At 41.1% G+C, this 16338-nt stretch overlaps 1 protein-coding gene across 1 annotated transcript; it reads left to right on the forward strand.

Annotated features, from left to right (window-relative positions):
• The first annotated feature begins 1869 nt into the window (after positions 1–1869).
• Positions 1870–15938, forward strand: SCAMP5 (secretory carrier membrane protein 5). The gene is made up of 7 exons (XM_026687268.2): positions 1870–2083; positions 5318–5387; positions 6418–6546; positions 8933–9089; positions 10321–10422; positions 11317–11434; positions 12895–15938. The coding sequence occupies exons 2-7, from the start codon at positions 5381–5383 to the stop codon at positions 13087–13089; spliced, it is 708 nt and encodes a 235-aa protein (XP_026543053.1). The 5' UTR covers positions 1870–2083; positions 5318–5380; the 3' UTR covers positions 13090–15938.
• Positions 15939–16338: the final 400 nt, after the last annotated feature.

The following is a 16338-nucleotide window of genomic DNA, read 5'->3' on the forward strand; positions in this document are numbered from 1 at the left end:
CTTCTCATCCAAGAAGCTTCTTCAGCTCTAACTGCATGGTGGGGAACGGAAGGATTTATACCGCTTGCAGGCAGCTGGTCATTTGCATGCTTTTGGGAGAGCCGTTGAGGTCACTTGGAGGTTTATCTGTGTCCTCAGCATCACCTGAGTGGTGGTGCTAATGATTCCTGTAGTCTGCAATTTTTCCCCCCTTGCAGATCCGTTCATCCTCCCACATCATTCGAAGGGTGTCCATCCCAAATTGCTCCAGGGTTGATATTCCCCCATTAATGACCCAAGCCAACTGGCAGAGCCAAGACTTCCAGCTCAGGCGGGGAAAATCAGGAGGGTGGGAAATAGGTCATGTATTCCTCCCCCAGCTTTCTACTTGAAGACACACACACACCCCCCGCAACTCTGGTAATATCACACTACTAACTAGAGCATACAAAACATTTGCTAGACCAATACTTGAATACAGCTCATCAGTCTGGAATCCACATTACGTATCTGATATTAACACAGTGGAGAAAGTCCAGAAATATTTCACAAGAAGAGTTCTCCACTCCTCTACTCGTTGCAGAATTCCTTATGCCACCAGACTTGAAATTCTAGACCTAGAAAACCTTGAATTATGCTGTCTTCGGTCTGATCTAAGTATGGTATATAAAATCATACATTGCAATGTCCTACCTGTCAATGAATACTTCAGCTTCAACCATAACAACACAAGAGCACACAATAGATACAAACTCAAGGTTAACCGCACCAAACTTGATTGCAGGAAATACGACTGCAGCAACAGAGTGGTCAATGTCTGGAATACTCTACCTGACTCTGTGGCTTCTTCCCCAAACCCCAAAAGCTTTAACCTTAGACTGCCTACTATTGACCTCACCCCTTTCCTAAGAGGTCTGTAGGGGGCGTGCATAAGCGCACCAACGTGCCTACCGTCCCTGTCCTATTGTTTCTTTTATTTTTCTTATGTATTCTGTCCTTTGATTCACTTGCTGAATAGAAAGACAGATAGAATAACTCTACAAATTCTTCCAGACAAAGTTTCTTTTATTGGATTAGATTAGGTATCCTCGAGGTAACTCACAGTTATGTCGAGAGGCATCTAATGTCCAATTCTTTGCAATCATTGAACTCATTGGACAGAACATTATATGTATCCATTTCATAGATCCATAACTATGTTTATACTTATACCTGTTACCTTATAATTGCTTGACTAAATAAATAAATAAATAAATAAATTTCCAATTCTTTGCATAGGTGAAATCGTGGGACAGAATATTATATGTATCCACTTCATGGATTCATAACTATGTTTATACTTATACCTGTTATCTTATAATTGCTCGACTAAATAAATAAATAAATAAATAAATAAATAAATAAATAAATAAATAAATTTATTTCCAATTCTTTGCATAGGTGAAATCGTGGGACAGAATATTATATGTATCCACTTCATGGATTCATAACTATGTTTATACTTATACCTGTTATCTTATAATTGCTTGACTAAATAAATAAATAAATAAATAAATAAATAAATAAATAAATAAATAAATATCCAATTCTTTGCATAGGTGAAATTGTGGGACAGAATATTATAGGTATCCACTTCATGGATTCATAAGTATGTTTATACTTATACCTGTTATCTTATAATCGCTCGACAAAATGAATAAATAAAAAAAATCAATAAATAAACACTCAACACACACACACACACACACACATAAGCGCCCAGCCTGCTCTTGTCCTTGTGATTGGAAATCCGGTAAACAACCCCCGCAAGCTCCGCCCCTTTCCCCGGGCAAGCTCCTCCCCCTCCGCCCCTCCCCCCGAGCGCGTCAGCACCCTGGACAGCGCCGACAGCTCCGCTCCTCTCCGCTCCGCCTGCGCGCTCGCCCCGCCGCCGGAGACAGCCGCCCGCCGGGCGCGGGGAAGCAAACCGGCCGGTCCTCGCCAAGAGCCGCGGCTCTGCAGTAGCGGGCGGGCGCCGGCGGGCGGGCGGGCGGGCGGGGGAGGGAGGGAGGCCGGGGGCTGCGGAGACCGGGATCCGCGCGGGGCCCAAGAGCGGCGAGCGGCGGTGAGTCCTTTAGGCCCTCCTTCCGCAATGGAGAGCGGGAGGTGGCTGGGGGAGGATGGTGGAGGGGGATCGCGGAGCCTTTGCTGGCTAGGGCTTGGCCGGCCTTGGGGAGAGGAGAGGCCTTTGGGAAGGGGTCTTTCCGCCCCTCTTCCTCCAACCCCCCTCCCCGCAGCCTCCTCCTCCCCCTCCCCAACCAGCAGAAGTGATCCAGTGGCTCAGCGGATCGGCAGATCAGCTCATTTTTCCTAGGAACCCTGGGATGAATCCCCCCCACTCCTTCGTGACAACCGCAAATTGTTGATGGAGGCTCCTCCTCCTCCTCCTCCTCTTCCTCCTCCTCCTCCTCCTCCCTGCAGTTCTTAGCCCTGATAGGATCTAAGATCATTCATTCATTCATTCAGAGGCAGCAGAGGCCAGGCAAGCAGGAGATTTGGCTAGCGGGATTAAGGGGAAGATCTTCCTTCCTTCCTTCCTTCCTTCTCTCTTCCTCTTCCTCCCCCTCTGCCATTTTCCTCGCTGGAGGGTGCAGATGTGCTTTAAACCAAAACACTAGTCTCATGTTTTGCTAAATCCACCTGTCGGGGGGCGGGGTGTTAACCGGGCTCTGCCGGAGAAGAGCCAAGGATCCATTTTCTCCAGGAAGCCTCAGGAGGCTCACAAACCCACCTTGGGCGCCTGAGTAAAATTTGGGAAGCTAGCCAGTAGAGTGCTGTTGATCTCCGCTCCTGGCTGGCATTTCTCAAGCAATGCCTTTTTACTCCGAGGCAAGGACGCGTTTTATCACCTGCTTTTAGTAAACTCTGTGGGTGTAGTTCCGTGATGTGTGCATTTCAATTTACAGTGCTGGTGTAGAGGCCCTTCTCAAGCAGAAAGAGAGGTGTAAAATATATATATATATATATTTCAAGGCGGAGGTTCTCCTGTTAGATGTTGTCCAGAGACCAGAGAGGGTGCAGAACATAGTGGAAAATTAACTGTGGTGGCAGGATCTGCCTAAAATGCCTGTGGCTCAGTTCACACATGATCCTAAGCCATTGAGTATCTCCAACCAGTTGCCCTGACTCCATACCAAAGGACTACAGGGTTGTAAAAAGGGAGTTAAATAAGTCACGATTTGTAATGGTAGTAAAAGTTTTGATTTGAAATAAGCCATAGTTGCCAGAGTTCACTTTAACTGCTAATAGAGAAAGCCCATTACCTGGGCTCACACATTGCTCTAAGCCAGGGTTGCACAATCTTGGCCACTTTTAAGATGGGTGGACTTCAACTCCCAGAATTCTACAGATCCCAGGGTTACCAGTAACCAGGCTGATCGTGAGGCTGGAGGTTGGTTCACAGGCTTCCAACTCTCTTGATTCTTTTCCTTGGGAGAAATTTGGATCAAGATTCCCTTGGGTTAGTTCATTCAAGTCACCTCTGGAGACTTCAGGCAGATGTTACTGAACCAATTGGCTTCGGGAAAAGTGAAAAAGAAAGAAAGAAAAGATTTTGCAATGTAGGAGAGGGAAAGGGAAAGAGAGAAAGAAAGAAAGAAACAGAGAGAAAGGGGAGAGAGAGAGGAAGAGAGAGAAAGAAAGGGGGAGAGAGAGAGAGAGAGAGAAAGGAGAGGGGGAGGAGAGAGAAAGGGGGAGAGAGAGAGAGAGGAAGATAGAGAGAAAGAAAGGAGAGGGAGAGAGAGAAAGAGAGAGAGAGAGGAGAGGGGGGAGAGAGAGAGAAAGAGAGGGAGAAAGAGAGAGAGAGAGAAAGAAAGACAGAGAGAATGAGAGAGAGGAAGAGAGAGAAAGAGAGAGGGAGAGAGAGAGAGGAAGAAAGGAGAGAGAAAGAAAGAAAGAAAGGAGAGAGAGAGGAAGAGAGAGAGAAAGAAAGAAAGAGAGGGAGAGAGAGAGACTGAAACCCTGACTATCTTGAAATAGGCCACTTCTGATCTGCGCTGACCATCTCACTGCCTAATCCAGAGGCGGGATAAACAGACTCACCAAAGGCCTGGAATAGCTTTACTAAGAGATGTATCTCATTTCCTCCAAGTTTACATGCTGTGATTCCAGTTATCTTATCTACATAAGATCTACATTTAAAACCATGGCGGAGAACCTGTCCTTCTCTAAGAGTTGCATGTGCACAAGGGAACATGCAAGATAAAATATAAAATTCACGTCAAGACATAAAAAAAAAAAAAAATCACCATAATATGGTGCCGGATAATGGCAATAGATGGTTATAATTCAGTAGGTTTCAATAATATTAGCAGGTTGACTGTAGAGTTGTAATTGCAGGAATGTTCCAATCTCAGATGGCAAACCTCAGATAAAGAATGTTTCCAAGCAAATACAACTCAGGCAAACAAAGTCACTAATGTAAAGGAGGATTAGAGAGAGGAAGTAAACATATGTTGGACTTTGACTAGAGATAATTAATTGTGTTAGTTACTACGCTGAACAGTAATGAAAGTCAAGCAGAAACCAAAGTTAACCAATGTTGGAGGATTGCTAAAAATGTGTATAAATGCAAGACTAGACTCCAATAAAGTTCATCATGATTCAATTGATCATGATCAAACACCTCGACTGCCTCGTCAATACAACAGTTGACAATGACCAAATGGCGTTGTCTACCTAAGATCAATTGGAATAGAGCCTGAAGAGACTTTGGAGGTCTTTTAGTCCAGCCCCCTACTCAAGCAGGAGACCCTAGACCATCACAGACAAATGGCTATCCAATCTCTTCTTAAAAACTTCCAGTGTTGGAGCATTCACAACTTCCGGAGGCAAGGCGTTCCACTGATGAATTGTTCTCTCTGTTGGGAAAATTCCTCCTTAATTCCAGCTTGCTTCTCTCCTTGATGAGTTTCCATCTATTGTTTCTTGTCCTGCCTTCTGTTGCTTTGGGGAATAAGTTGATCCTCTCTTCTTTGTTAGCAGCCCCTCAAATATTTGAATTCTGCTCTCATCTTTCCTCTAGAACTAGCCAAATCCTGCAACCGTTCTTCTTCGTATGTTTTAGTCTCCAGACCTTTGATCATCTTATAGTTGCTCTTCTCTGCACTTTTCCCCAAAACCTCAACATCTTTTTTGGTCACGTGGTGACCGAAACTGGATGCAGTATTCCAGGTGTGGTCTTACCCAGCCTTGTTTCTCTAAGAGGCCATAAAAAATATTCAGGGGTGCAAACCAAATGAATGCCCTCTAGTAGCTCAATGTTATAACAACACTATCCACCTCTTGGTTTCTACTTCAGCTTCGGTGGTGACCTGAGCATTCTTCTACGCAATACACAATACATTGAAGACAAAGAAACACCATGGGAGGTAAGTGAATGGTAAATTTGACCTTTGGGGTTAATCTTGTTGTGTTATGGGGAAATTAAGGAAGAGGAAGGAGTATTGAAGGGGCCTTCAAACTTGACAGCTTTAAGACTTGTGGACTTCAACTCCCAGAATTCCTTCTCCAGTCATGTTAGCTCAGGAATTCTGGGAGTTGAAGACCACAATTTTGAAGACCTTTGGAGTATTGGGTAACATTTACTGCCTGGAATTATTTATAAAAATTAATAAAGGAAGGATTTTAAAAGAAATCTAAGAAAATTAAAGTAAATGTTGTGTAAAGGATTGATGCTTTGAGCAAAATTTGGGAATGTCAAGGCTTTAACCTGAGCAGTAACTTTGTAGTAGTTACACGTAGAAGGAGCTGGCAGAAACTGGGGGTGGAGTTAAAAGAGGGATCAGCCTAGAACCCTTACGTCGTCACAAGGAAACTAAATCCCACACTTCTTGACTTCTGCGGACTCTTATCTAACTCTAAGCAGGTGCACCTAGGCTTTTAGCAATCGATCAGTTTAATTGGACCTTCATGTGTGGACCTTGTCTTTCCGCCTGACGGCATACAGGGAGTCCTCAACTTACAACAGTTCATTTAGCGACGGTTCAACACCCTTCACAAAAGTGACCTGTGACCGTTTTTCACACTTATGACCGTTGCAGAATCCCCATGGTCACAATTCAGACCCTTGGCAACGGATTCCTATTTATGACAGTTGCAGTGTCATTGTGATCCCCTTTTGTGACATATTCATTTAACAACCGTGTAACTAACGTAATAACTGCAGGGGTTCACTTAACGACCGTGGCAAGGAAAAGTCGTAAAACGGGACCAAATTCATGGAAGCGATGTCTCATTTTGAGCTCAGTTATGGTCGTAAGTGGAGGACTATCTGTATGGCATATAAAACGTTGTTTTTTTGTTTTATCTTAGATAACTGCTCAGGATTTGCTTTGCTTTTCAGTTTGGGAAGAGAGAAAAACACCTCCCCCCAAAATGACTTTTTGCTTTTCATTGCAGAAAGAGTGAACAATTTCCCCCCTCTGCCCCGATTCATCCCCCTGAAGCCATGTTTTTACCAGGATTTCGACGAGGAAATTCCACCCCTTCACAGAACCACGGTCAAGCGTCTTTACTACCTCTGGATGTGTGAGTTCAGCATCCGTTGGTTTGACGGGCAATAAATAAACCCGGCAAAAGCTGCAGAGAAAAAAAAAGAGAGAATATACTGCATTGCTCTAACTAAAACTTATATATATAGTTTTATTTTATTTTAATTTTATTTATTTTACTTTATTTTTTACTTTATTTATTTATTTATTTTTTATTTTATTTATTTTTATTTTATTTTTTACTTATTTTTTAATTTATTTTATTTATTCATTATTTTATTTTATTTTATTTTATTTTATTATTTTATTTTATTTTATTTTATTTATTATCTTTACTTTACTTTACTTCTTTACTTTACTTTACTTTACTTTACTTTATTATTTTATTTTATTTTATTTTATTATTTATTTTATTTTATTTTATTTTATTTTATTTTATTTTATTTTATTTTATTTTATTTTATTATTTTATTTTATTTTATTATTTTATTTTATTTTATTTTATTTTATTTTATTTTATTTTATTTTATTTTATTATTTTATTTTATTTTATTTTATTTTATTTTATTTTATTTTATTTTATTTTATTTTATTTTATTTTATTTTATTTTATTTTATTTTATTTTATTTTATTTTATTTTATTTTATTTTATTTTTTTTTTATTTTATTTTATTTTATTTTATTTTATTTTATTTTATTTTATTTTATTTTATTTTTCTGGAATAAAATTTCCAGCAAAAAATGCTCCATAGTGAATAATGAGTTCGCTTAAGGGACTACCGTGTTGTATTCATGAACATTGGGTTTGCATAATGACCGCTATAAAAAAAGGGTCATAAAATCAGCCACGGTCAGATGGGGACCCTCTTAAGAATGGTCATGAATTAACGACTGTATGGGGAGTCCTAGATTTACAACAGTTCATTTTAGTGACTGTTTCAAAGTTACGACGGCACTGAAAAAAGTGAGTTAGGACCGTTTTTCACACTTAACGATCACTGAGGCATCCCATGGTCGAAAATGATCAAAATTCAGGTGGTTGGCAACTGACTCATATTTATGACGGCTGCAGTGTGATGCCCTTTTGCGACCTTCTGACAAGGAAAGTCAATGGGGAAGCCAGGCTCACTTAACAACCATGTGACTTACTTAACAACTGCAGCAATTAACGTAACAACTGTGGCAGGGAAGGTCGTAGCATGGGGCAAAACTCACTTAGGAAATTTTCACTTAGCAACCTATTTTTTTGGTCTCAATTGTGGTCATAAGTTGAGGACAACCTGTATAGTTTAAAAACAGGGAAGAATCTATTTTCTGAACTAGGATCTTCAGTGAGCTCTGTTTATCTCCGGCTGTGTGATCGGCTTCTTTGCTCCTTCTCTCTCTTTCTCCCCATTGTCTCTTTCTCTCCTCCTTACCCTCTCTCTTTCTTGTTCGTTTTCCCTTTCTCTCTCTCTCTCTCTCTCTCTGTCTCTTTGTCTCATTTTCTCTCTCTCTCATTTTCTTTGTCTTTCTTTTCTCTCTCTCTTTCTCTTTCTCTATTTCTCTCTCATTTTCTCTCCCTTTGTCCCTCTCATTTTCTCTTTCTCTTCTCTCATTTGTCTTTCTCTCTCTCTCTCTCTCTTTCTCTCTTATTTTCTCTTTGTCTCTTCCTCTCTCTTTCTCTCATTTTGTCTTTTTCTTCTCTCTCTCATTCTCTCTTTCTCTCTTATTCTCTTCTCTCTCCCTCTCTCATTCTCCCCCTCTCTCTCTGTCTCATTTTCTTTCTTTCACTTCTCTCTTTCTGTCACTTTTCTGTCTTTGTCTTCCTTCCTTTCTCTCTCTCATTTTCCCTCTTTGTCTCTTTCTCTCTCATTTTATCTTTGTCTCTTCCTCTCTCTTCCTCTCATTTTGTCTTTTTCTTCTCTCTCTCATTCTTTCTCTCTCATTTTCTCTCTCTTTCTCTTCTCTCTCTCTCTCTCATTCTCTCTCTGTCTCTCTCTGTCTCATTTTCTTTCTCTTTCTCTCTTTCTGTCATTTTTTCTGTCTTTTTCTTCCTTCTTTTCTCTCTCTCATTTTCCCTCTGTCTCTTTCTCTCTCTCTTTCTCTCTCATTTTGTCTTTGTCTCTCTTCCTCTCTCTTTCTTTCATTTTGTCTTTTTCTTCTCTCTCTCATTCTCTCTTTCTCTCTCATTTTCTCTCTCTTTCTCTTCTCTCTCTCTCTCATTCTCTCTCTCTTTCTCTGTCTCATTTGCTTTCACTTCTCTCTTTCTGTCATTTTTTTCTGTCTTTTTCTTCCTTTCTTTCTCTCTCTCATTTTCTCTCTTTGTCTCTTTCTCTCTCTCTCTCTTTCTCTCTCATTTTGTTTTTCTCTTCTCTTTCTTTCTCTCTCTCTTTTTCTCTGTCTCTTCTCTCTCTCTCTGTTTCTATAACTGTGTCTGCAGTGAATAGCATCACCTTGGCAGTCAATCTGATCGGTTGCCTTGCATGGCTGATTGGAGGAGGCGGAGCTGTTAACTTTGGACTGGCAATCCTTTGGCTTATTCTCTTTACACCCTGCTCCTACGTCTGCTGGTTTAGACCTATTTACAAAGCTTTCAAGTAAGTGATAGGGTGGGGTCTTGTCTTCCGTTCCTCCCTTCTTTTTCTGCAATGATGCATCCCCTCCCCTCCCCTCTCCTTATAGCTGCTCCTCGTTTAGTGACTACTTGGGTTAGCCACCACTCACAAACACAGCAGTGATAAACCATAATATTTTTTTTTTTAAAAAAACCATTTATATGTGTGTATGGACTGGCAGCAAAAGCTTTTGGTGAGAAACTGATTAAGGTCTGGGCAGTTTCAGGCAGGAGTTGGGAGCTGACAGGAGAGATCTAATCAACCAATTAAGGCCAGAGAGCTGAGCTTATTAAATCATCCTTAGCATTTGTTTTAGAGTCCTGCTGCTTGGGGAGAATATCAGCTTAAAAAAAGACGACTTGTTTAAGCAATCTCTCTGCCTTGCAAGGGGGTAAAATAATAATAATAATAATAATAATAATAATAATAATATTATTATTATTATTATTATTATTATTATTATTATTTTAAGAAGATACTTGGTTGATACCTTGGATGCTGGCAGCAACCCGTATCAACCATCAGAGCCAGCCACTGGATTTGTGATACATTTTTAAATGTTCGTTGACTAAGTTTCATGTTTAATGAATAAAAGAGACAACAACAGTAATAATAATAATAATAATAATAATAATAATAATAATAATAATAATAATAATAATAATTTACCTTAACACTTAAGTTACCTTAACAGTTCCTAGGTCCTTGGTTAGGACTCAAGCTGTTGAGCCCCAAAGGCTGTGAATCTCACTAAAGATTAACCAATATTAACAATAATAACAATTTTTATATTATCTTTTATCCATTAAATATGAAACTCAGCCAACTGAACATTTAAAAATGTATCACAAATATCATTGACTGGCGCTCATAGTTGATATAGGTTGCTGCCAGCATCCTAGATCCTTGGTTGATACCTAGGATGCTGGCAGCAACCTCTATCAACCATCAGAGCCATTCAGTGATATTTGTGATTTATTTTTAAATGTTCAGTTGACTTGAGTTTGACATTTAATGAGTAAAAGATAATATATAAAAACAAAGCGGAGGCCCAGGCAACTGCACGGGAATCTGAATTGGATGGCAGCAGCCAGCGATCCTTGCCGTGACTCTGCCTCTCTGGGGAATTCTGGGAGTTGAAGTCCACCCCTCGGGAAGCTGTTGAGGTTTGAGTAGACAGTACCTTCTTCTTCTTTTTTTTTTTTTTTTGCAGGACGGACAGCTCCTTCAGCTTCATGGCTTTCTTCTTCACCTTCATGGCGCAGCTCGTGATCAGCATCATTCAAGCCATCGGCATCCCCGGCTGGGGAGTTTGGTAAGTTTGGGATGGTTGTAGCTGTTTCAGCCTTCGGGTGTTTGATCGGCGTTCGTGGAGCTTGAGATCTAGCTTTTGCCGCAGATCCCTAGTTGGATAAGACGAGCAGAAAACTTTCTGATGGACTTGGTAAAATGAAAGCTGGGAGTTCTAGTTCTGCCTTAGCCATGAAAACTGACTGGGTGGCTTTGGACCAATCACCAGGAGGCTGGGAGTTCCAGTTCTGCCTTACCCATGAAAGCTGACTGGGTGACTGGACCAATCACCAGGAGGCTGGGAGTTCTAGTCCCGTCTTAGACTTTAAAGCCAGCTGGGTGGCTTTGGACCAATCACCAGGAGGCTGGAAGTTTAAGTCCTGCCTTAAACACTAAAGGCCAATTTTAGGCCAATCACCAGGAGGTGGTGAGTTCTAGTCCTCCCTTAGCCAAGAAAAGTGACTTGGTGACTGGGTGACTTTGGATCAATCCCCAGGAGATGGTGACGTGTAGTCCCTCTGGCTGGCTGATTTTGGGCCAATCACCAGGAAGCTGGGAGTTCTAGTCCTGCCTTAGCCATGAAAGCCAACTGGGTGACTTTGGGCCAGTCCCTCTCTCTCAGCCCAACCCACCTCAGAGGGTTGTTGTTGTGGGTAAAATAGGAGGAGGAAGGAATAATAGATATGTTTGCCACCTTGAATTATTTGTATAAATAATAAAGGCAGGGTTTTTTCTTTTTGCGGTCCTGTATTTGAAAGGAGCATCTTTTCCTTCACCTGCTTTAAAATTTCCTTCATTCTGATAAGACCCTGAACCTCTCAGGATTAAACAGACCCAGACAGAATAAACCGCCCTTGAGCGATGGGAGAAAATGCCCCCCAATTCCCTAAAAAGTCTTTTCTTTTCTTTTTTGCTGCAGTGGCTGGATTGCAGCGATCTCTTTCTTTGGGACCAACGTGGGCGCGGCTGTTGTCATGCTCATTCCCACCATTCTCTTCACAGCCATGTCAGTGTTCTCCTTCATCGCTCTCAGTATGGTAAGAAAAAGCCTGTTATTCTTTTTTGAAGAAGCGTGCTGATCCATAAAGAAGGATAACATTTGCCTTGGGTTTACCAACCAAAGAGGCACAGCGCATGAGAGGAAGGAAGGTCTGGAGGAAAGAGAGGAACTGAGTCGCCTTGTTCCTTCTCTGGGGAGTCCTCAACATACAACCTGCTTGTTTAGCCACCTTTCAAAGCTACGATGTCATTGGGGGAGGCGGGGGGCGGGGAAAGGGTCATGCAATCTTCCCTTGCACTGAAGGATAGTTGGGACATTCTGGGATCACATGATTGGCATTTGCAACCATCCTTTGGGACAAGCAGTCAATGCATTTGCTGAACGACCACAACAAGAAAGATTACAAAATCAAGAGTGGTCATGTGACGGTTCACTTAACAATCATATCACTTAGTGATGAAGTTCCAGTTGGACTAGAAGACCTCCAAGGTCCCTTCCAGCTTCTGTTCTATTCTATTCTACTCTACTGTACTCTACTCTACTCCTACTCTACTCTACTCTACTCTATTTTCTATTCTATTCTATTCTATTCTATTCTATTCTATTCTACTCTACACTACTCTACTTTATTCTATTCTATTCTATTCTCTATTCTATTCTATTTTTTCTCATTCTATTCTATTCTATTCTATTCTATTCTATTCTATTCTATTCTATTCCATTCCATTCCATTCCATTCTTTTTTCCCCAAGTTTTTTATTTTTTATAAACGTATCAATGCGTGAACAGTAGCACCTGTGTGTCAATACATTTTGATACAAATTAAATAGTATTAATCATATTTCTTTCATTCAACAAGCTTACATAAATCTAGTAATATTACACATATTTTTATTAAATTATAATCTTTCATTATTTAGTTATTCAATATTTCAATGTGTCACTTTTATGCCATTCTATTCTATTCTATTCTATTCTATTCTATTCTATTCTATTCTATATTCCTCTTCTCCTCTCCTCTCCTCTCATCCTACCCTACCCACCCTACCCTATCTTACTCCATTCCAATTCCCCATTCCTTCTATTCTATTCTATTCTATTCTATTCTATTCTATTCTATTCTATTCTATTCTATTCTATTCTATTCTATTCTAATTCTATTCTATATTCCTCTTCTCCTCTCCTCTCCTCTCCTCTCATCTACCCTTCTATCTTACTCATTCAATTCCCCATTCCTTCTATTCTATTCTATTCTATTCTATTCTATTCTATTCTATTCTATTCTATTCTATTCTATTCTATTCTATTCTGATTCGGTTCTACTCTACTCTATTTTCCAATCTATTTTTTATTCTATTCTATTCTACAATACTCTATGATACTCTACTCAATTCTACTCAATTCTAGTTCTAATTCAGTGCCACAGAAGCATTGCACACAGTCAGGGGGCCTGCTGACACCTGGACCCATCCCTTCTTCTCTCTCCTTCCTCTGCAGGTGCACAAATTTTACCGAGGGAGCGGCGGCAGTTTCAGCAAAGCTCAGGAGGAGTGGACCACCGGCGCCTGGAAAAACCCCCAGGTCCAGCAGGCGGCACAAAACGTGGCCGTGGGCACCGCTCAGAATGCCATGATGCAGCACGAAACGCAGTACTCAGCCACCCCTAACTATAACTACCCCAATGACATGTGAGAAGCCCGAGGTGAACCCCAGAAGATGTTGGCTTTAGGTGGGCAAGGAAGGAACAAAGAAGGCGTGGGTTGAGGGTGAGGGTAGGTTGTGTAGCTTTCCAAGGGATGAACTCCACCATCTTGTTGCTGGTTGCGGTTGGGGGTGGGTGGAGGCAGCAAGACGGTGGGAGAGACCTTTCCACGAGGAAAATCTCTAAATTGGATTATTCTTCCTCTTCCTGGGTCCCCATCCTTGGGCCTCCTGTGGTGTCTTCTCTCTCTTCCTCTTCCTCCTCTTCCTCCTCTGACAAAGTAACGCATTGCCTTGCAGGACAGTTGTGTTGTGCTGTGGTGCCTGTATGTGTGTGTGTGTGTGTGTGTGCTCATTTTTCCTTTTTTTGTGGGGGTGAAACTGTGTACGGTGGTGTTTTTCGACATTTTCTTGTGGTGATCATGATTTTTCTAGATTTTTCAGAGCACAGGAGGGAAGAGGTCTTCACTTCTACGAGAGGGAAGCCCTTGAGCATTTCACCCATTCTTGAATGTTGCCGATTCTCCCTGCAGCATAGTGGATTGTCGGCTTCGTAACCCTTCACTCCCTCCTCTTTCTCTCTCTAAAAGCCACAGCAATAACCCCAGCAAGTTATAAACCTAGCTAAATATGGGCTTATTTCACTTTTCTGGGAAGGCCATGTTTATCAAGATGGAAGCCAAGACAGCCTACATCTGTCTTGGATGTTTTCATCATCTCTATTCTGTTCCCTTCTTGGGCCGCTTCCTTTCAGCCTGAGCAAATTCATATTTTATGAGTCTACACTTTCTAATCAGAGCTAACAATAGAATGAAAAGCAGGTCTTCCTTTAAAAACATCTGGAAAAACTAAACCACCACACGATAACAGATAACAGATAATCAGAGTTGGAAGGGACCTTGTAGGTCATCTAGTCCAACCTCCCGCCCAAGCGGGAGACCCTACACCATTTCTGACAAATGGCAGTCCAATCTCTTCTTGAAAGTCTCCATTGATGATGTTCCCACAACTTCCAAAGGCAACTTCTGTTCCATTGCTTGATTGTTCTCACTGTCAGAAAGTTTCTCCTTATTTCCAGGTTAAATCTCTCCTTGTTCAGTTTCCATCCATTATTCCTTGTCCGCTTACAGGCGCTTCAGAAAATAGCTTGACCTCTTCCTCCCTGTGGCAGCCCCTCAAATATTGGAAGACCGCTATCATGTCTCCCCTGGTCCTTCTCTTTATACGATGTGTATTTTAGGATGGGTTCCAACCCAATTCTTCCTTCCGTGAGGACCTGGTTGTATTTTTGCTCTCTGAAATCATCCGGTCCATATTTCGAGGTTTTAAGATTTTAAAAGCAGATTCATCTTGTTTTGGAAGCAGCCAAGCTGCTAACGTTTTGCTCTGACTTCCTTGCAAAATATTAGCTCCCCTCCTTTCGAGAAGAGTAGCTGCAGGGAGATGGTCAAAATAATAAATAAATCAAGGCAACTTTGCAAATAAATAGGATATAGGATAAACCCTTTATCCTATATTGAATCTTGATTTCTGTTTTTCCTCACTTGCAGACTTTTCTGCTTAGTTCCCTTGCGTGATTCCACTTCTTTGCAGGATCTGTCAAGTCTACCAAACCGTATTGGGCATCTGTTGAGAAGGGGAGCATTCAGGTGGTTAAGCTGTCTTGCTTTAAGCAGATGTGTTGATCTCAGGCATCCATCTCTTCTTGAAAGAGATGAAGCTCCCACAACTTCCAAAGGCAACTTCTGTTCCATTGGTTGATTACTCCCACTGTCAGAAAATTTCTCCTTACTTTTCGGTTGAATCTCTCCCTCATCAGTTTCTATCCATTGTTCCTTGTCTGGCCTTCAGGTGCCTTGGAAAATAGCTTGACCCCTTCCTCTCAGTATTTGAGAGGTTGCCACAGAGAAGAGAGGGTCAAACTATTTTCCAAGGCACCCGAAGGGCAGAGGAATAATGGATGGAAGTTGATTAAGGAGAGATTCAACCTGGAAATAAGGAGGATTTTTTCTCACAGTGAGAACAATCAACTGATGGAACAGAAGTTGTGGGAATTTCATCACTGGAGGCTTTCAAAAAGAGATTGGACTGCCATTTTTCAGAAATAGTGTAGGGTTTCCTGCTTGGGCAGGGGGTGGGGTTGGATTAGATGACCTACAAGGTCCCTTCTAACTCTGTTAATCTGTATAAACCTCTCCAACGCACGTCAATTAAAGTAGCATTGTGGGGTCCTTGGTGCTCTCTGAGCCTGGTGTGGTTTTCTTGCAGACGTTTCCTGACCCAACTAAGTAACGTCGTCAATGCTCTGATGGTGTTGATGGGGATGGCGAATGTTACCTAGTAACAGAACATCTGCCAGAAAACAACTTAACTGGAATTCTGGAAATTGAAATCCACACATCTCAACCTTGACAAGGTGGAGAAACATTCCTGTACATTCTTTGATTCGTAAAGTGCTTTTATTTGTTGGACTGTGCTGATCGCAACGGTCTGATAGCAGAAGCTGAGAATGGTGTCATTATTCTGAACAAGAGATGGACGTCTGTATATTTGCATCGATTCCAAATAGGCTCCTTTTATTCTAGTACTAATATCTATTCTCCTTCGACGGAGAAGAATCGTGTCACAGAATAGCAGTGGCCATCACAATCCTTACGCTGTATCTAATTCACAGTGCGATTTTTTTTTTTAAAAAAAATAGATATCTATCTCAATGGGGAAAGGAGGGGGGATTTTAAAACATCCGACCACATGTGATTATACAATTGTTCCATGTCTGTCCCTGATGAAAAAAGTGTCAACCTGGAAATTAATGAATAAAATAAACTGTATGAATAAAATGCCTTTTTGCTCCTTTCTGTAGTAGATGGTTAGACTTAAAACAGGGATGTCAACATGCAGGGTTGTATGTGGAGAAGCTCTGATAAGTTGTGGGGGAACTGGGTGAAGAGGCTAGAAAGGGAATTGAGGTATCTTGAGTGTGAAGGGGGACTTGGTTTATATAAGCCACAGTTAAACCACGTGAGCAGATTCACACACCATTTTATGCAGATAATACAATTATTTTCTTTGGGTAAGTCTTATTACTTAGGTGCTTTTTCTTGCCTTAGACCTAGTGGCAGTTTTGGCAAAAGCACGTTTTCAAAAGCAAAAATCCATTATTAAAATAGAAGCACCAAAACCTGCAAAAAAAATATTTGTCTTTCCACTGCAACGAGACAAAACTGCACAGGAGTCTAG

Source organism: Notechis scutatus, chromosome 11 (assembly GCF_049901735.1).
Source record: "Notechis scutatus isolate UNSWTSFEM ecotype Mainland chromosome 11, rNotScu1.2, whole genome shotgun sequence".
NCBI lineage: Eukaryota > Metazoa > Chordata > Lepidosauria > Squamata > Elapidae > Notechis > Notechis scutatus.